This window comes from Convolutriloba macropyga, chromosome 2 (genome assembly GCF_964194025.1).
Source record: "Convolutriloba macropyga chromosome 2, txConMacr16.3, whole genome shotgun sequence".
Classification (NCBI taxonomy): domain Eukaryota; kingdom Metazoa; phylum Xenacoelomorpha; order Acoela; family Convolutidae; genus Convolutriloba; species Convolutriloba macropyga.
Window position 1 is genome coordinate 71,473,765 of NC_134469.1, and position 15,559 is coordinate 71,489,323.

The following is a 15,559-nucleotide window of genomic DNA, read 5'->3' on the forward strand; positions in this document are numbered from 1 at the left end:
GTTTAATAAGTTTCGCTTCAACCTGAAGTGGGCTTTGAGTGATTTTGATATCAACTTATTTAATGTTCTGTCCAACTAAGATTATTCGCAGATCGTTCATTAAGCGCAGATCATTCACCTGATAGTCCGGTAATGTATTCTCCGAAGTTATTATTTTGCGAGCAATTAAAAGACATGTAGTTATTCTCAGACAACTGTGAGTGTCACACTTATATTAAAAAGATGTACTAAAAAACCTTGGGTTTCAAGGTTAAACACTTAGTTTAAAACTTGATATATTACCTTAGTTATAGCTGACACAAGGTTATAGGTGTCAAAAAAGAAAATAGAGTTTTTATTAGACAGAGTTCGGGCTTCGAGCCAAATCAACGATACTGACATATCTTTGTTGACCTGGTTAATTTACCGTGATTATAGATATGATATTGGGTACCAACAAAAACGAAGCTTAAATTCATTCATTGAAAACCGAACTTACCATCAGAGCTAACCACTCGATTAAAACTTAATTTATTTAAACCAACATTTCTTCACGTTGATCTACTTATTAAATTACTTTCTGAATTTTCATTTTAAGCAAGATCCACGCTCAATTAGTCAGAGACATAGAGTATTACGCACAGCCGGCTATTATAGTGGCGACATAGATTAAAAGTAAATCGAAAACCAGCACCCAATAATATTGAGCGTTGTACTAATTTCTAAAAAAGATCTAAATTTTTTGTTTGAAAATCAACCTTCAACACGAGTCTAACGTCTTAGCATCACGACACGAAACATAAATTTTGAACTGGTGTCGGGATTCTACAAGGAACACTGCCATCTTCGAACAATCAAGTGAGCACTCCCAAAAATTTCGAAAAGGGTAATTCGGTTCTTACATGTCTTTTCGATAATAAAATAGCCTTCAAAATCAATTGCATTTGCATTCCACACAATTTGACTTAAAATACAACTTTGAACCCGTGTTTTTTTTACTTTTTTTTTAAAAAAAGTGTCAATAAGATTTTAGGCTGCTGAGTTAGAGTGTTAAAAAGTAGTTTCGAACATAATTAATGAAATATTTTGAATAACAGCAGCTTTTAAATAAAAAACACGGATTGCACGGCACTCCTCAAAAACGCTGTTACCGGAGCCTTTTGCAGGTTTAAATGATTTTGAATGTTATGTTAAACACTATGAGCTCTTGTCACAACTTCAGAAGTGACGAAGAAAAGACACCGTAAACGGAGACGAAACCGAAATTGATGAACGGCGCATTATTTTAAATTAAGGCTACAAAAATCGGCTACTGATTTCTATCGTACACTTTCAGAGGACAATAGGAAGAGATATAATGAGACCGTAAAAGTTTTCAGACAACATTATAATGAGAAACCTGTAGTTTTTAGGGGGAAGCTAGATAGGAGAGTCCAGCAGCCAGTTGAAAAACAAAACAGCTTTGCTCGGTCATTTGCAATCTTTAGCCTTAAACGCGTACCCTCAAGAGTCTAATGAGATAGGGGAATATCTCATTCTGAGGGGATTCCTCGAATGCATAGAAAATAGTCAGGTGCGACTCCACCTGAGAAAGACTTAGGTGACGCGGATATGACTTAAGACAAAGTTTTAGAAAGAGCACTACATATTGAAGCAGTCACGAGAATTGAGGTGGAGGATAATGAGCCGCGGTTTTCTGCCATTCAGTCGAAATAAAAAACACTCACTTAGTTAATTCAATCATAGATTTAGTACCGATTAACCAACCTAACAGGCAAGATCATCAAAAGTTTTCATCGCAAGGAGCGAGGTCACAAGAGTTTCTCCGCGGAAGTTAAACCGGACATAGAATAAAAACTGTAATAGCTATAACAGGATCAGCGTTGATGATTGACGAACCAATTACGACAGTAGAGCGCGATTGCCAACACCAGGAGGCGAGAACAGAAGCACAGATCGCTCGCACGAGAATTGTGCCGAGCAGTCAAAGACAGCGGTGAATTTTGAGATGGAAAAATGTCGCCGATGCGGTCAGCGAACTTGTGCATCCAAGGAATGAAAGAATTTTTTTGAATGTGGGAGTCCAAATAATTTCAAATGAAATTTCCCGTATTTAAACGAGAACCAGCTGAAGACGGCAGGGCTTCATTTTCAGCTAGCTATGTGAAATATTTGCGTGGAGGAAACAGCTCAGTGGAGGCCTTTTTCGCCAAAATAATGAAATAGGTCAAATTGATAATGGCCTTAATTGATAGTGGAAGTAGTGTTAATCTTTTAAGCGACCCACTTTACCAGCAACTGGGAGAATCGAGCCAGATCAGAGTGTGAAATAAAAATATATTAGCTGCCAACAATGGAAACATGCCTGTAAAGGGATCGACAGCTATTCAAATCCAATTTCCTAAAGATACATCTGAGATAACAGTTGAGTTTCTTGTGGCCAAAATAGAGATAACGCTTTGTTTATTGGGCATAGATTTCTTATATAATTTTGACTCTTTTTTAAACCCCAGGAAAAACAAACCCCTTTGCGGCAAAAATGGGAAAAGATTACAATTGTCCCCATCACAACGAAGTGATAAGAATATGTTTTTGATTGCTGCAGAGGATGACGGTTAACCTCGTTGCTGCGAAGGTTTCCTGAAGTGCAAAATTGATGATGAAGAACGAAATAAAACACAATAAAAAGAAAATATAGTCGAGTCCATTAAAGAGATTGAAGACAAATCACATTATTAATAGAGAGATCGCTGAGTGACATGGTTGATGATGTTGTATGGGTTTGGGTTCTGAACCTACATTAGAAAAAAAGAAGTTTTGCAAATATGCTTGAAACGCATATGCAGAAAACATTGAAAAATTTCAAAGATACAACAACATGACGCTGACAGTAATACAAAACATAGAGATGAGTTTGGTTTTGAGAAGCAAGTAAACGCAAGTTCAATGAGCTTGTCATGTGAGGAAAAGAGAAAAATTTGTCATTTTGCACAAAACATGAATTAAATTTTTCGTGAAAATCGAATGATATTGGATTTTCCGACCTATTTTATCATAAAATAAAATTAAAAAAGGATGCTGTGCCATTCAGACGTACATGAAGCAGCATGAGCTTTGAGAAAAGAACAGCCATATAAAAATTGTTGGAGACTTGGAAGGAGACGACATAGTTGAACTAACACATTCCGATTGGGCAGCACCATCATTACATAAACCAAAAAATGATGGAACCTATTGCTTGGTTGTAGACTATTGTGGTCTGAACAAACAAAGAGAGAAAACATGCTGGCCCTTACTACTAATTAACGAGGTTATTGATTGACTGGAGGGAAACATGTACTTCTTGATCCTAGACCTCTTATCGGAATACATTCAGAGGGCGCTCGAAGAAATGAGTCAGAATTTAACAGCTTTTATAAAGCCTCTGGGCATGTATAATTGGAAAATACTTTCTATCGGACTAGCGTCTGCACCGGGAGCATTTCAAAACCTGAATGAGTTAATTCTTGCTGGCCTCTATTACGTAATTGCTCTAGTGTATCTAGATGACGTTACCGTTTTCGGAGGAAAATTCCATGAACATCTGAAACGATTAGAAATGGTTTTCCAACGTTTAGCGGTGATTGGATTAAGGATTAAGGGATCAGAATTCAATTTTTTCCAAAAGCGTGTCAAGTTCTTGGGCCACAATATATCCGACCCTGGAGTTGAGGTTGACCCACAGAAAGTAAGAGCGGTACAAAGAATGAAAGAACCATCCTCCCTGAAAAACGTCAGGGCCTTTCTAGGATTTTTAGGCTATTATTGAGAATTTATTCCGGGTTCCGGAAAAACAGCTGAACTTCTTCACAATTTACTGAATAAGTCAAAGAATTTGAATGGAATACAGACTGCAAAAGTGCGGTAACCAAGTTAAAAAAGAAGTTTTTGGAAGCCCCAGTTTTAGGATATCCAAATCATAGGGATCCGTATACATTAACTACGGACGCTTCTCTGACAAGAATTGGAGCAATCTTTAGAGTTATTTCATATGCTTCCAAAGCTCTGAGCAAACGTCGGCTACTTTTCAATTATAACGGACCACCGGGCTCTTATCTGTCTCCATAGTTTTAAAGAACCAGACGGTATGGTTGAAAGATGGATAGAGAAACTTGGGCAATTTAACTTTGACATAAAGCATAAAACAGGCAAAAAAACCAAATACGCTGACTGTTTGTCGCGAATAAACACCGAAGATGGCGTACAAACAGTTTTTTGTTAACGCTATTGCGATGGAAGCATACCAAGACAATACCGATTATGGTCGTCGAGGTTGGCAGATAGGCAAACTGAAGAGAGTGGAACTGCAAGTTTCGTAGTAAAATGACCAACTACTCAAAGAAGTATACTCCTGGGTACCAAACAAAAAAAGACCGGAACCAGGGCAAATGAAAAATGGAGCATCAAAGGAGTTATGGAAATACTGCGTTCAGTATACAAAATTTTGTCTCATAGACAGGATTTTGAATCGTAAACACCAAATAGAACCCAACTTTGAGACTGTTTACCTAATGCTTGTACCGTGGGAGAGAGTGTCCAGAAAGCTTGATCTGTTGCTTGACTCTCCTGGCGCAGTTCACTTTGGAGTTGAGAAAACATACCAAAAGGCTTGTGAGAGTTTTTATTGGACGTGTATAAGAAAGGACGTAAGAAACTGGATAGAAAGCTGTGACGTGAGCCTAAAAAGTAAAGCCACTGAGCATAAACCTCGGCATTCACTCACAAAATGGAAGCCTAGTCATCCATTTTGGCAAGTATCTCTTGATATCATGGGACCAATTCCCGAGTCTCAGCAAACCAAGTACATTCGGTGATCAATTCAGTAAGTGGCATGAAGCCAAAGTTTTTCCCAATCAAGAGGCAAAAACCATGTCGAGAGCGTTTGTTGAACACTGGATAATGAAGTTCGGCTGCCCAGTCAACCTACACAGTGACCAAGGTTTACTTTATGTCAGAATTATTTCGTAGTCTTTGAAGTGAAATAGGATTTCAGAGGACATCAACAACATCCTACCATCCACAAGAGAATACGACGATTGAAAGAACAAATCGAACAATAGAAGGATGTCTCTCCAATTACATAGGTGAATATCAAAATGAGTGAAGAGTGGACCAAATTTCTACCCTAAGCGATGACGGCCTATCGATCATCAATTTATAGTGTAACCAAATGCAACTCAGCGTATGTGGTGCTGGGTTTTCTACTGTCACTGACTATAGAATGCATTTATAGCACACCACGGACCGCAATGTATTCAACACCAGGTGACTATGTTTTCACAATGAAACAAAAACTACAGGATACCCATCAGTTGACGCGAGAATTTATTGATGTCGAACAAGAATGTCAGATGACCTATTATGATCGCAGTAGGTATGGATCAAGCTATTAAGTTGGAGAAGAAGCGATAGTTTTCAACCCAACAGTGAAAAAGGGCCCAACAAGAAATTTTATTTCTTTCTATAGAAGACCATACACAGAAGTTGAAATTCTAAACGATTTGAATTTCACGGTGGAAGAAAAATGATGAGGAGAGTAATTAAGGTCCATTATGACCGACTGCAAAAAACATAAGGAGCCTAAGGTGGCAAAGGAATCATCCACACACAGTGAAAATAATCTAAACACAAAAAATTTATCTGAAGATGAGGATGCTAGCCATTCACTAAATGTTATAAATGGCACGTCTGAGAATGAAGCTGAAGAATCAGAGCAAGAGTCCTCTCAATGGCAAAAGAAGGCAGACAAATTTGCCGAGGGAGCAAACTCATTGAAACCTACAGAGTACCCTGTAAAAAAAACAGCATAAACAAAAATTCCAAGATCAGAAAAAAAACCACAGGAATCTAGTATTAAAAAGAAGAGTACTGAAGAAAAGATTAATAGTTTTCCCAAGGCAACAAAAATAGCTACAAAGTCTAACAGCTGATTAAAACCGGTGCCTGCGAAATTAAAGAATTACTTTACCGATCAAGATGATAAGTACTTTAGCAGTCAGTATACTGATGATGTTTTTAATTCAGGAAACTTTAGAAAGAAACAATGATGTTTTTCTAACAAAAAAATTCAGAGGAAATAATGGAATTGCAAAGAAAGGCCAGTTTGTCCGTAGCATCGTTTGATGGAGTATCACTATGTATCTGGCATTGCTATCCATTTTCGCTTCTCAATCACCTTGTATCGAGTTATTTTGTTATGATCTGGACAATATCGTATCAACAAAGATCTCTTCCCTAGATCACAGTACAAAATGTGATAACAAAAATTTGAGTATCGAGAACAATAGAAAAAAGTAGTTTGATATATGCTGAGCTTCAACTTGGGATGAAATTAAAATATTGCATGTATGAAGCGGCCTATACAGTGTCTGCACTTAACAAAAGCAACATATATGACCATATCGTTTTTCTCAAAGAAAGTTCAATTCTACTAAAATCAATATACCCTTTAAATGAGGGAACTTGTAAGAACATTTGCCCGAACAAAAATTTTGCCATACAGATTTTGGAGAAAGTACCTTGAAAGTCAACAGGTCGGTAACTGAAAAAGTTTTACGACAAGCCGGCGAAACCATTTATGTTGAAGAGCATAGTCGGAGCCTCATGTTTCTCGAAAACTGTTTTAATAAAAACCACATTTTTTGAGGACGACCTAGTAAATTGATTTTTAACTCATAAAAGAAACACAAAGATATGTAATTTCCTAAATCAAGATGAGCAAAAATGTCAAGCGATCAAGTACTTTAATAAGGAGGACCCTGCAAAAAGATCACTTTTATCAGCGGACAAAATTTTCACAAAGAGAAATATAAAGATTTCGCATTAGAACTCTTAGAAGAAAAGGCAATTAGCGTGTGTGGACAGCCGGTGAAAATAACCGGAGTCCCAGGTGTTTTTTACTCTGAGGAAAGTTCAGAATTGAAATCTTAAAATCTTAGAATCTTAAAATAATCCTGCAAATGTTTTTTCATGTGTTATTGACACCTTTATTTTCGAATTTCTCAAAGAGAAAGAAAAATTTTTATGAAAGTTAGAACACTCCAATGCGCAATTCAACGATTGATAATTCAAACAATGATGGAATTATCAAAACAAATTGATAGTCTACCATTAACACTCATTGAGAAAGGAACTCACGTTGAAAGAGCAGGATCTGTTTTACATGTTTAAAATTTAACAAGATGGTAGCAACAAAAACTAAACCTCCTTTTTGCATAGAAGAAGTTCCTGTGTTAGTAGAGTGTCTTTCCTCTACTAGATATATGAACCCTATTACAACAATTTTGTATCATTATTATACAATGGCTGCATGCAACCCGCTGTCCCCAAATATTGTCAGATTACAAGAAGGCAGTTATCAACGATATGGAGAAACGCTGAAGAAACTCAATCATGAGATATATCAGTGGTCGATGAATAGTAAACTAAATGTAAGTGATGAAAACCTGCATCGCAGCCTTTTCTCCACATCATACGTAAAACGAAGTCAAATTGCTCGAATAATTCGCCAGAATAGTAAAGGAAATATCAGTTGGGGAGCAATCCGAGATTCGGTTTGAAAATACAGTCATGAAAATTTTATTCGCAGGAACGACCAGTTTTAGCAGGAAAATTTTCTAGCAAATGAAATAACAAATTTTTGGAATTTAAAAACCGAAAGCCTATAGATTTGACTAAAACCGAAGATCATTGCTTTGTCAGTCTTAGCAGTCTACCTCATTTTTCAATTTGTGGAGAATTTTCCAAATTTGTTCATCTATATAGGATTAGTTATTAATGGAGCGTCTTGGCAACAACTTTTTTAGAATCTTGACTCCGTAACCGCAACACCTATGAATAATCGATTATTCAAATTATTAAATGAAGGCCAAGAGCAAAAACCCAAAAAAATGAATGAAGAAAAAGAGTCCATAAAAAAGTCAGTTAATTTAAAAGAGAAGAAAAATAAACACAGAGAAAAAAAGTTGTCTTGAGTTCAAAACCAAAAAAGAGGAACGTCTCGAGTTCGAGACCCAAAAAAATTGTCTTGGGTTCAAGAACAAAATAGAAAGGAAACTTCGCGTTCGAGACCAAAAAAAATTGTCTTGAGTTCAACACCAAAAAACGAGAAAGTCTCGAGTTGACGACCAAACAAATTTGTCTTGAGTTCAAGACTAAAAAAACGGGAACGTTTCAATTTCAAGACCAAAAATATAAAAAACAGGAAAATCTTGAGTTCTCGATTGAAAAAATCGATAAACTTTAGAAGCAAAAAAGGGGTTTTTTATTCAAGATAACGTGCAACGAGATTCGACAGAATGGTGAAAATGTGCACTACATGCCCGAATTGTGGAAATTTATTTCCCAGATTTCCCCGGGAGAGTACCGAGTGGAACCTTTTCTGTCGCGGACTCGGAAATTCTACGCTAGAACTTCTGGCATCCGCCAATTTTTGGTCGCGTGCTCTGCAGACTGAAGTGGAACTAAAAAACTAGTGTTGGCAGTCAGAGAAAGTGAAGACTACTAAATCTACACTTCAAAAAGGCCTCGTCGAGCTCCGACAGGAACTGGATAACAATTTCAACCAGACCATAGAGCCAACAAAAGAAGTATTGGGCAAATTGAACGCGTTACAAGATACATTAAAGGTAGCAGCAGCCAAAAAAGCTGAATAGGAGCAATCCATTGGGGTATTGAAGCAAGAGTTGGTCGATTTGAAAGTCAAAGTTGCTAAAAAGGGCAAAGCAATCGAAAAAATGGAGAAAATGAATGACTAATTGAGGTCAGAGCTTGAGCAGCTGGAACACTACAAACAGTATTTGGCCAACGAATGCCGAAAAAAATCTGTCCTTGACCGACAAAAAATTACTCTTAGAAACGAAAAGGTCAAAAAAAGGCCACGGAGAAGTGTTTATTTGAGATTTGAAACAAAAACATTATGAACCAACCTTCAACGCTATATGATTTTTTGTTGGTATCAGTTCAAAGGATCAGATCAAGAAACACTACCACAAAATGAGCCTGTTGACGAACCCTGACGCTGGTGGAGACAAGGAGTTCTGCAAGGCCATCAATCGGGCCCATCAAATTCTGACAAATGATGCGCCGCGAAAAGCGTACAACAAATTTGGACTAGACGAGGCAGAAAAAGTTATGAAAAACAAAAACTGATAATTAAACTGTCCATATGAAACTACAAAATTTTCTAGTAAGGCATTCATATAACAAGATCTGTGAACGAAAAGATCGTTTGCTCTTGAGTGAGTGGTGCACTCTTCTTGTTAAAAGGGGGGCTGTATGAGTGTCACACGTATTTAAAACAGATGTACTAAAAAGCTTTGGGTTTCAAGGTTAAAGATATATATTGAAACTTGACTTATTAACTGATTTATGGCTGACACAAGGTTGATAGGTGCCAGAAAAGAAAATAGACCTTTGATTAGACAACGCTCGTGCTTCGAGCCAAATCAACGAAACTGACATATCGTTGATGACCTTTGTTAATTTACCACGATGATAGAACTGACATTGGGTACCGACCAAATCGAGGATTAATATCTTTCATTGAACACCAAACTTAACCATCAGAGCTAACCACTCGATTAAAACTTAATTTATTTAAGCAACATTTCACATTGATCTACTTAATAATTTAACTTCTGAATTTGCATTTTAAGAAAGTACCACGCTCAATTAGCCAAAGACATAGAAAATTGCGCACGGGCGGCTACTATACAACTGCCAAATTCTTGTGAAGTCAATTGTGAGTGTCACAGGTTTAGTTCCGACGAGTTTGAATTTGTCGGTGTATCCAGAGTTACTTGACATGACAGTCGATGACCAAAAAAATTATTCCAAAAAAATTGGAATAATAGATCGAAAATTAATCTCTATTATTGTTGGTTGAAACAAAGAATTATTTTGCGAGCTGCAATATAATTACCGTATTATGGTCATGCCTCGCGAGCCATGGTCATGCCTCAGAGGCCCGTGGGACTTGCTATTAATCTATCACAACAGAACATGTTATATGCTGTATAATAAAGCAACGCTGATTGGCCAATACGTAACTTGAACAATTTAAATTTCGATCCATTTTCCCAATTTTCATTTTCGATTTGTCTTTCGATCTATTGTCCTAGCACCAACACAGTAAGGAAGGTCATTGAGGTACACTAAAAAAAGAAATGGACCCATTGAGGCTCGCTTTTTGTATACCAGACTTGTACAATTTCTCGAAGCAGCTAATGGTTTACCTTCTCAAAGGCTTTTTGTACAGACCACGTAAGTAGGTTATATCCTGAAAATCGTTATTCAGAAAGTTGTTTAAGAGATCGGTTTTTTTCAAGATCAGCGTCAGCGTGGTCGGCTTTTTCAAGACCTGCTTTTTCATTATCAGTGTGTGCTATCTGGTTGTCGAGTCGAATTTCACTTGGATTCGAGTCGAGTTAGCCCCCTACTTCTTTTGAGGGCAGTTCTTTTGGCTTTAGTCGGCTGTTTCATTCTCATCAGAACACAATAAACTTCTATTTATATAAAGGTTTACCAGCTTTGCTTAATATTCTGGGCCATTCCGCTTTTTGAGAATTTTTCAATTGTTTCAGGACCGTATACAATTTTTTAGATTGCTTTTACAGACCTGCTACTAATGGTGAAGCTGAGATGAAGTATACTGATTTGAAGGTTGTTTCTGTTAAAGAGTTTTCCTCAAGTTTTTCACTGTATGGCCCCCATAGTCGCGTATTTATCGTATCGTTAAGAGGAAGTATCATTTTACGTCTACCCGAAACATGGATCTATCTTTTCTGTACGCTGCTAGATCTAGTTCCAGCTGCTACATCTTTAGATCCAGTTCAACTAAAGTTGCGAGTCAGTGACCTGTTCTTGCGATTTCTCGTTTGGGATCTTTTCTATTTGTCCCCCCCCCCCCCCCAGCTTAGTTGGTGCAATTATTTGCACCCATTGTCACACGTGCCATTCTTTTCCGTTCATAGGCGAATATGACGAAAACAACCCATGTACCTAGAGATTTCTTTGCTTGCGCAAAAACTGCAACCCAATATGAAAACTTATTCATAAACTAAAAAAGGGGTCCCCTACCCATTTTTTATGCTGCTAAATCCTATAATTCTACTATTTTCACCTTTCTTTTTCCTGAAACTTTGAGATGCTCTCCACTTACTGAAATTCAAATATCGTAATCTATTTCCGAGAAATGGCGGCAGCGGAAGGGGATGCAGGAGCTGCGAAACCGACAAGTGCTTCTACCAAAGTAACTTTCAAAATTACTTTGACTTCGGATCCAAAGCTACCGTTTAAGGTGCTCAGTGTCCCTGATGGAACGCCCTTCACGGCTGTTCTGAAGTTCGCAGCTGAAGAGGTGAGATCTATTCATTTTGCGCATATTTTGGCGTAAGTGCCTTAATTTTTCTCTATTTACACGCATATGCCTCTATCATATCATATGCTATCATATCTTCTCTATCATATGCCTCAGAGGGTGACGTGGTTCCAAACGACCGACCGACATTGATAGTTCATGCAGTGCCAAAGTGCGGGAGGGGAGACTAGATTCATAACAAATTGTATTGTAGAGAAGCATCAGGTCTTGGGTTGTGCTTCAATGCGTTGAATACCACAAGTGTCTGACTTGTGTTTTCTTATCTCAAAAAAGAGAACCGGAACAGATTGTGTTCTTTTTTATGATTTGGATTGATTTTTTAGTTCAAAGTCCCGGCAGATACAAGCGCAATCATCACCAATGATGGCATAGGCATCAACCCTTCTCAAACAGCAGGCAACGTATTTCTCAAGCACGGTTCAGAACTCAGACTCATTCCGAGGGACAGAGTGGGATCTTGTTTTACGATCAGCTAAAAAACAGATGAGGCTTTTCCTCAAATTGGTGACAATTTGTTTTGTGTAAATCAGAAACTTAAGCTTTTAGAAATGCTAATGACGGAGCTAAGCTCTTGATAAATGTGCTCAATGTCAAAGTAATAAATTACGTATTTATTTGATTGCAAATGTATATTGGTGTTTAAGCTGGGGCATGATGAATTTAAATTTGAAACTCAATGTTGTGCTCTACTCCGTATTCTTTCTGAGACCAGCGCTGAGTATCACAGGTTTCTAACGAATAGGCTCGATGACAGGCGTTTGCAGTTCCAATTCCGACCATCGGATGCAAACTTTTGTCTACATTATCAATTGAATGACAGGAAAAGAAAATTGAGCTGATGACACGTGCTCAAACGTGATAAAAAAAAAATGCTGAGAAGGCTCCATTCAATTGAAACGTAAAACAGTCTAGCGTTTGTATATTGGGTGCTAACAATGAACAGACCGACTTAACCAGTTTTTAACAGCCGCATCCTCAATTCTAGGCGGCTATTATAATAATAATAATAATATTGAATTCAACCAAACATGGTTACAACCAGCTTGGTAGTCCCCAGATTAGGGGAGAAATCAAGTTTCAATAATTAAATTTTCTCGAAAACTTTCCATCCTGAAGGGTAACTTTTATATTTGAATCTTTTCAACGCCTCCCCTTCCAAAAAGTTCTTCACTTCTCTTCGAAACTGACATGGATTTTTGTGTGGTGAATAGTTAGCAAAACTGTTAAGTTGAGACAAAGAATTATTGAATCGGGCTACTCTATTAAAGTAATTATTTTCAGAACGTTTCCGAAATGTTTTTCTCGCTTCAATAAAAATCGCTTCAATATAGCGCTCCTAAATTTTTAATAGCCGCGTCCTCAATTCTAGGCGGCTATTATAGCGCTCCTAAATTTAAAGATCTGTTCACACATTTTCATGATTTTTGAAGTCAAATTGGAGTAGTGATTTTGGTCACGCCGAAGCAGGAAATGGAGCGAAAAAGCGAGTGGTTTTGCGGCGTGATATTTTTCGCTCTAATTTTTTAAAAGTAGAGTGAGAAATCGGTGTTTGAACAAAAATTCGCTTTCTCGCTAGTGGTTTGTTCACATGCGGCAATTTCACTTTGATGTTTACTGTTTTTTTTTTCAATTTTTTTATCGGATTTTTTTTTCCAAATGGTTTCCCACTCCATTCATAGTTCATTATTGGCCTAGTTTTTTTTTGTGAGAATCAGATTGACATTTCTCGTTAGTGGTTTTTTGTTCTCGGTAGGGGCATTTTGACATTAATTTTCTATGTTTTTTTTGTTTTTTTTATCTGATTTTGTTAGAAATGGTTTTCTCAATTCACTCATATTCCATTCTAGGTCTAGTTTTCTTGTTTTGTCAATGAAAATTCTTTGAATTGTACGTCAGGACTTTTCCTGCTATGTTTTTTTACTTCGTCTAACAGATTTTTGTTTCGTCTTACCAAGACTTGGAATTGACTTTTTCAATGACTTACCTCACTCAAATGACTTCTGAGCTCACTTATGAAACTTTAAATTTTATGGACATATACTTATTAAAGGTCAATAGTGTGCATCTAAATAGTGCCAAACATATGCCCGTAATTCTTGAATATTAGAGTCTTGAGTTTTTGATTTCGAATATTTATTTTGGGATCTTTTCCGTTTGCCCCCCCCCCCCCCAATATTGCACGTGCATCGGAGATGCAAATAATATGCGCCCACTAAGCTGAGGGGGCACAAACGGAAAAGATCCTAATTTTGAAAAGCCCTATTAGGGCTTTCTCCTTAGAGCTTATGTGTCTCATAAAAATGACAGTCCGAAGCTAACCCAAAAAGTCTAGTGGTCTATTAAAGGACTGGTGGTCTATCTGTCTATTTTATTTCTATAGTTGTTTCAATTGATGTAACGCCACAAGCGTCTATCGCGGCTATGTTCCGGCAATCTGCCGGCTATGTTTAAATTCGTGAAAATGAAAACTTTTTCTGTCATTCAATGATATGAAATGAAGTTTTTTTTTCAAAACTTTTAATATAGAGGCGACTGTCCTTGGCTTTTTTAGTTTCTGTCAAAAAAACTTTACAATTATATTAATCCTGTTGGTCTTTTTTATTCGATTTACCCCACCCTCAATTAAGCTTAAGCTAGCCTCCCTAAGAAGCAACTAGCTACTGGCGACATGAACTGCTCGCCATTTGGGAGCACTTCGCCTGGCGTTCGTTGGTTATGTTTTGGATCATCAAAAAAATTTTCAAGCAGCATTCAAGGCTTTTTTGTTCAGCGTATTAAACTTAACTCACTTTTGCGACTTATGGGTTGAAACGCAGCCGCGAATAAACATCATTGACGAATTCAATGGATATTGTTGAATTAGTTGGCAGAATGGTTGCATAGTTCTGCTAGGGTTGTTTTATTAACGACCATAAAAGCAGGTTTAATCGCGATTTAGTTCATTCTTCAACTGAATTTATTGGGTGAAGGCAGTTTTTGATTGCAGTGGAGTGAGTGCTATCTACATTGCCTGAATTTCTTAAAGTAACACACCCTGATTAAAGAATGGTGCGCGAAACATTGAGTCATGCAACAAACTATTGCGCATCAAAAAATTCTGTGTAATTTTACGCAACTAAATAAAGTTAGAACCGTGCTCAACAAAATAGTGGTCTCCTTTAGTCTTGCATTAACTTTGCTCTTGGGAAAATAACTATTTTTTTAAAAATTGTTTAATAGTCGTCATACGGTCGTATTAAACTATCCAGGCCTTGAAGAATGAAAAAAAGTACAATTAGGCTTGACAAAAGCTGCATTCTAGTTATAAAATTAGTAAAATTCTTGTTTATTTATAACTTGTGAACAAAGTTGGAAGCAATTTTGTCAAAATTTTTGAACACTGGAGTTATCCAAAATCTCGGGCTAACAGTTTAACAAGTCTAATTAAAAGTGCAACGCTATTCAACACAATTTTTCGTTTTTAGCGTCAATAACTCTGTGAAAATTTCTACTGTCGTCATTTGAAGCCGTGTACAACTTTCGACCCTTTACTTAACGAACCCCTCGCTCACTGAAGCAAGGCATAAAAGAACTTCGAACATGTTAGTTGTCCGAGAGAAAAAAGCTTTTTTAGAAGAACTCATTTTGCATTGTCATATCAGATTAGTGGATAAGGAAAAATGGAGAGATAATTTGCAAAAATTGGTAACGACCAAAAAAAATATTTTGACGAACTGTTTAAGGAGGAAAACACGCAAAAGCTGAAAAATTTGCCCCTCAATAACTTAGATTTAATTTGATTAAGGGCGAGCTAACTGCTCTATCTTTCAGATTTTTGGTAAAATGTTTTTTTTCTGATGTCAAATTGAGATTTTTATTTCTTGATCTCGCTATTACTAGTGGAATAGAAACAAAATTATGGTAGCAGACATCTATAAAAACTTCATGCAATTTAGCGAAAGCACGCATGGTCGTTTATCAGCCAATCTTAACAAATATCTTACAACGTGTTTCCTGAATATCTCAAGTAAGCTGCTTAAGATTTTTTGCACTAAACTAATTAATTAATTACTAAAATAAAACAAAATTGGCTGCGGCCGTTTCCGAGAGAAAAGGACGAGTAGAATGAAAATTTAAAAACCTAAAAAGCTCAAAATTTTAAAATTGTCAAAAATACAGCAA

At 36.9% G+C, this 15,559-nt stretch overlaps 1 protein-coding gene across 2 annotated transcripts in view; it reads left to right on the top strand.

Moving 5' to 3' along the window:
- LOC142334674 (ubiquitin-fold modifier 1) overlaps positions 1 to 12,075 on the top strand; it is a 286,602-nt gene extending 274,527 nt beyond the window's left edge. Inside the window, exons 1-3 of one of the 2 annotated variants that reach the window (XM_075382894.1) lie at positions 543 to 553; positions 11,209 to 11,377; positions 11,722 to 12,075. In XM_075382894.1, the coding sequence (XP_075239009.1) occupies positions 11,213 to 11,377; positions 11,722 to 11,874 (318 nt within the window). In that variant the 5' untranslated portion in view covers positions 543 to 553; positions 11,209 to 11,212 and the 3' untranslated portion in view covers positions 11,875 to 12,075. Of the gene's footprint in view, positions 1 to 542; positions 554 to 11,208; positions 11,378 to 11,721 lie in introns of those variants that run through there. The other variant, XM_075382895.1, reaches the window with a different exon arrangement.
- The last annotated feature ends 3,484 nt before the right edge of the window (positions 12,076 to 15,559 follow it).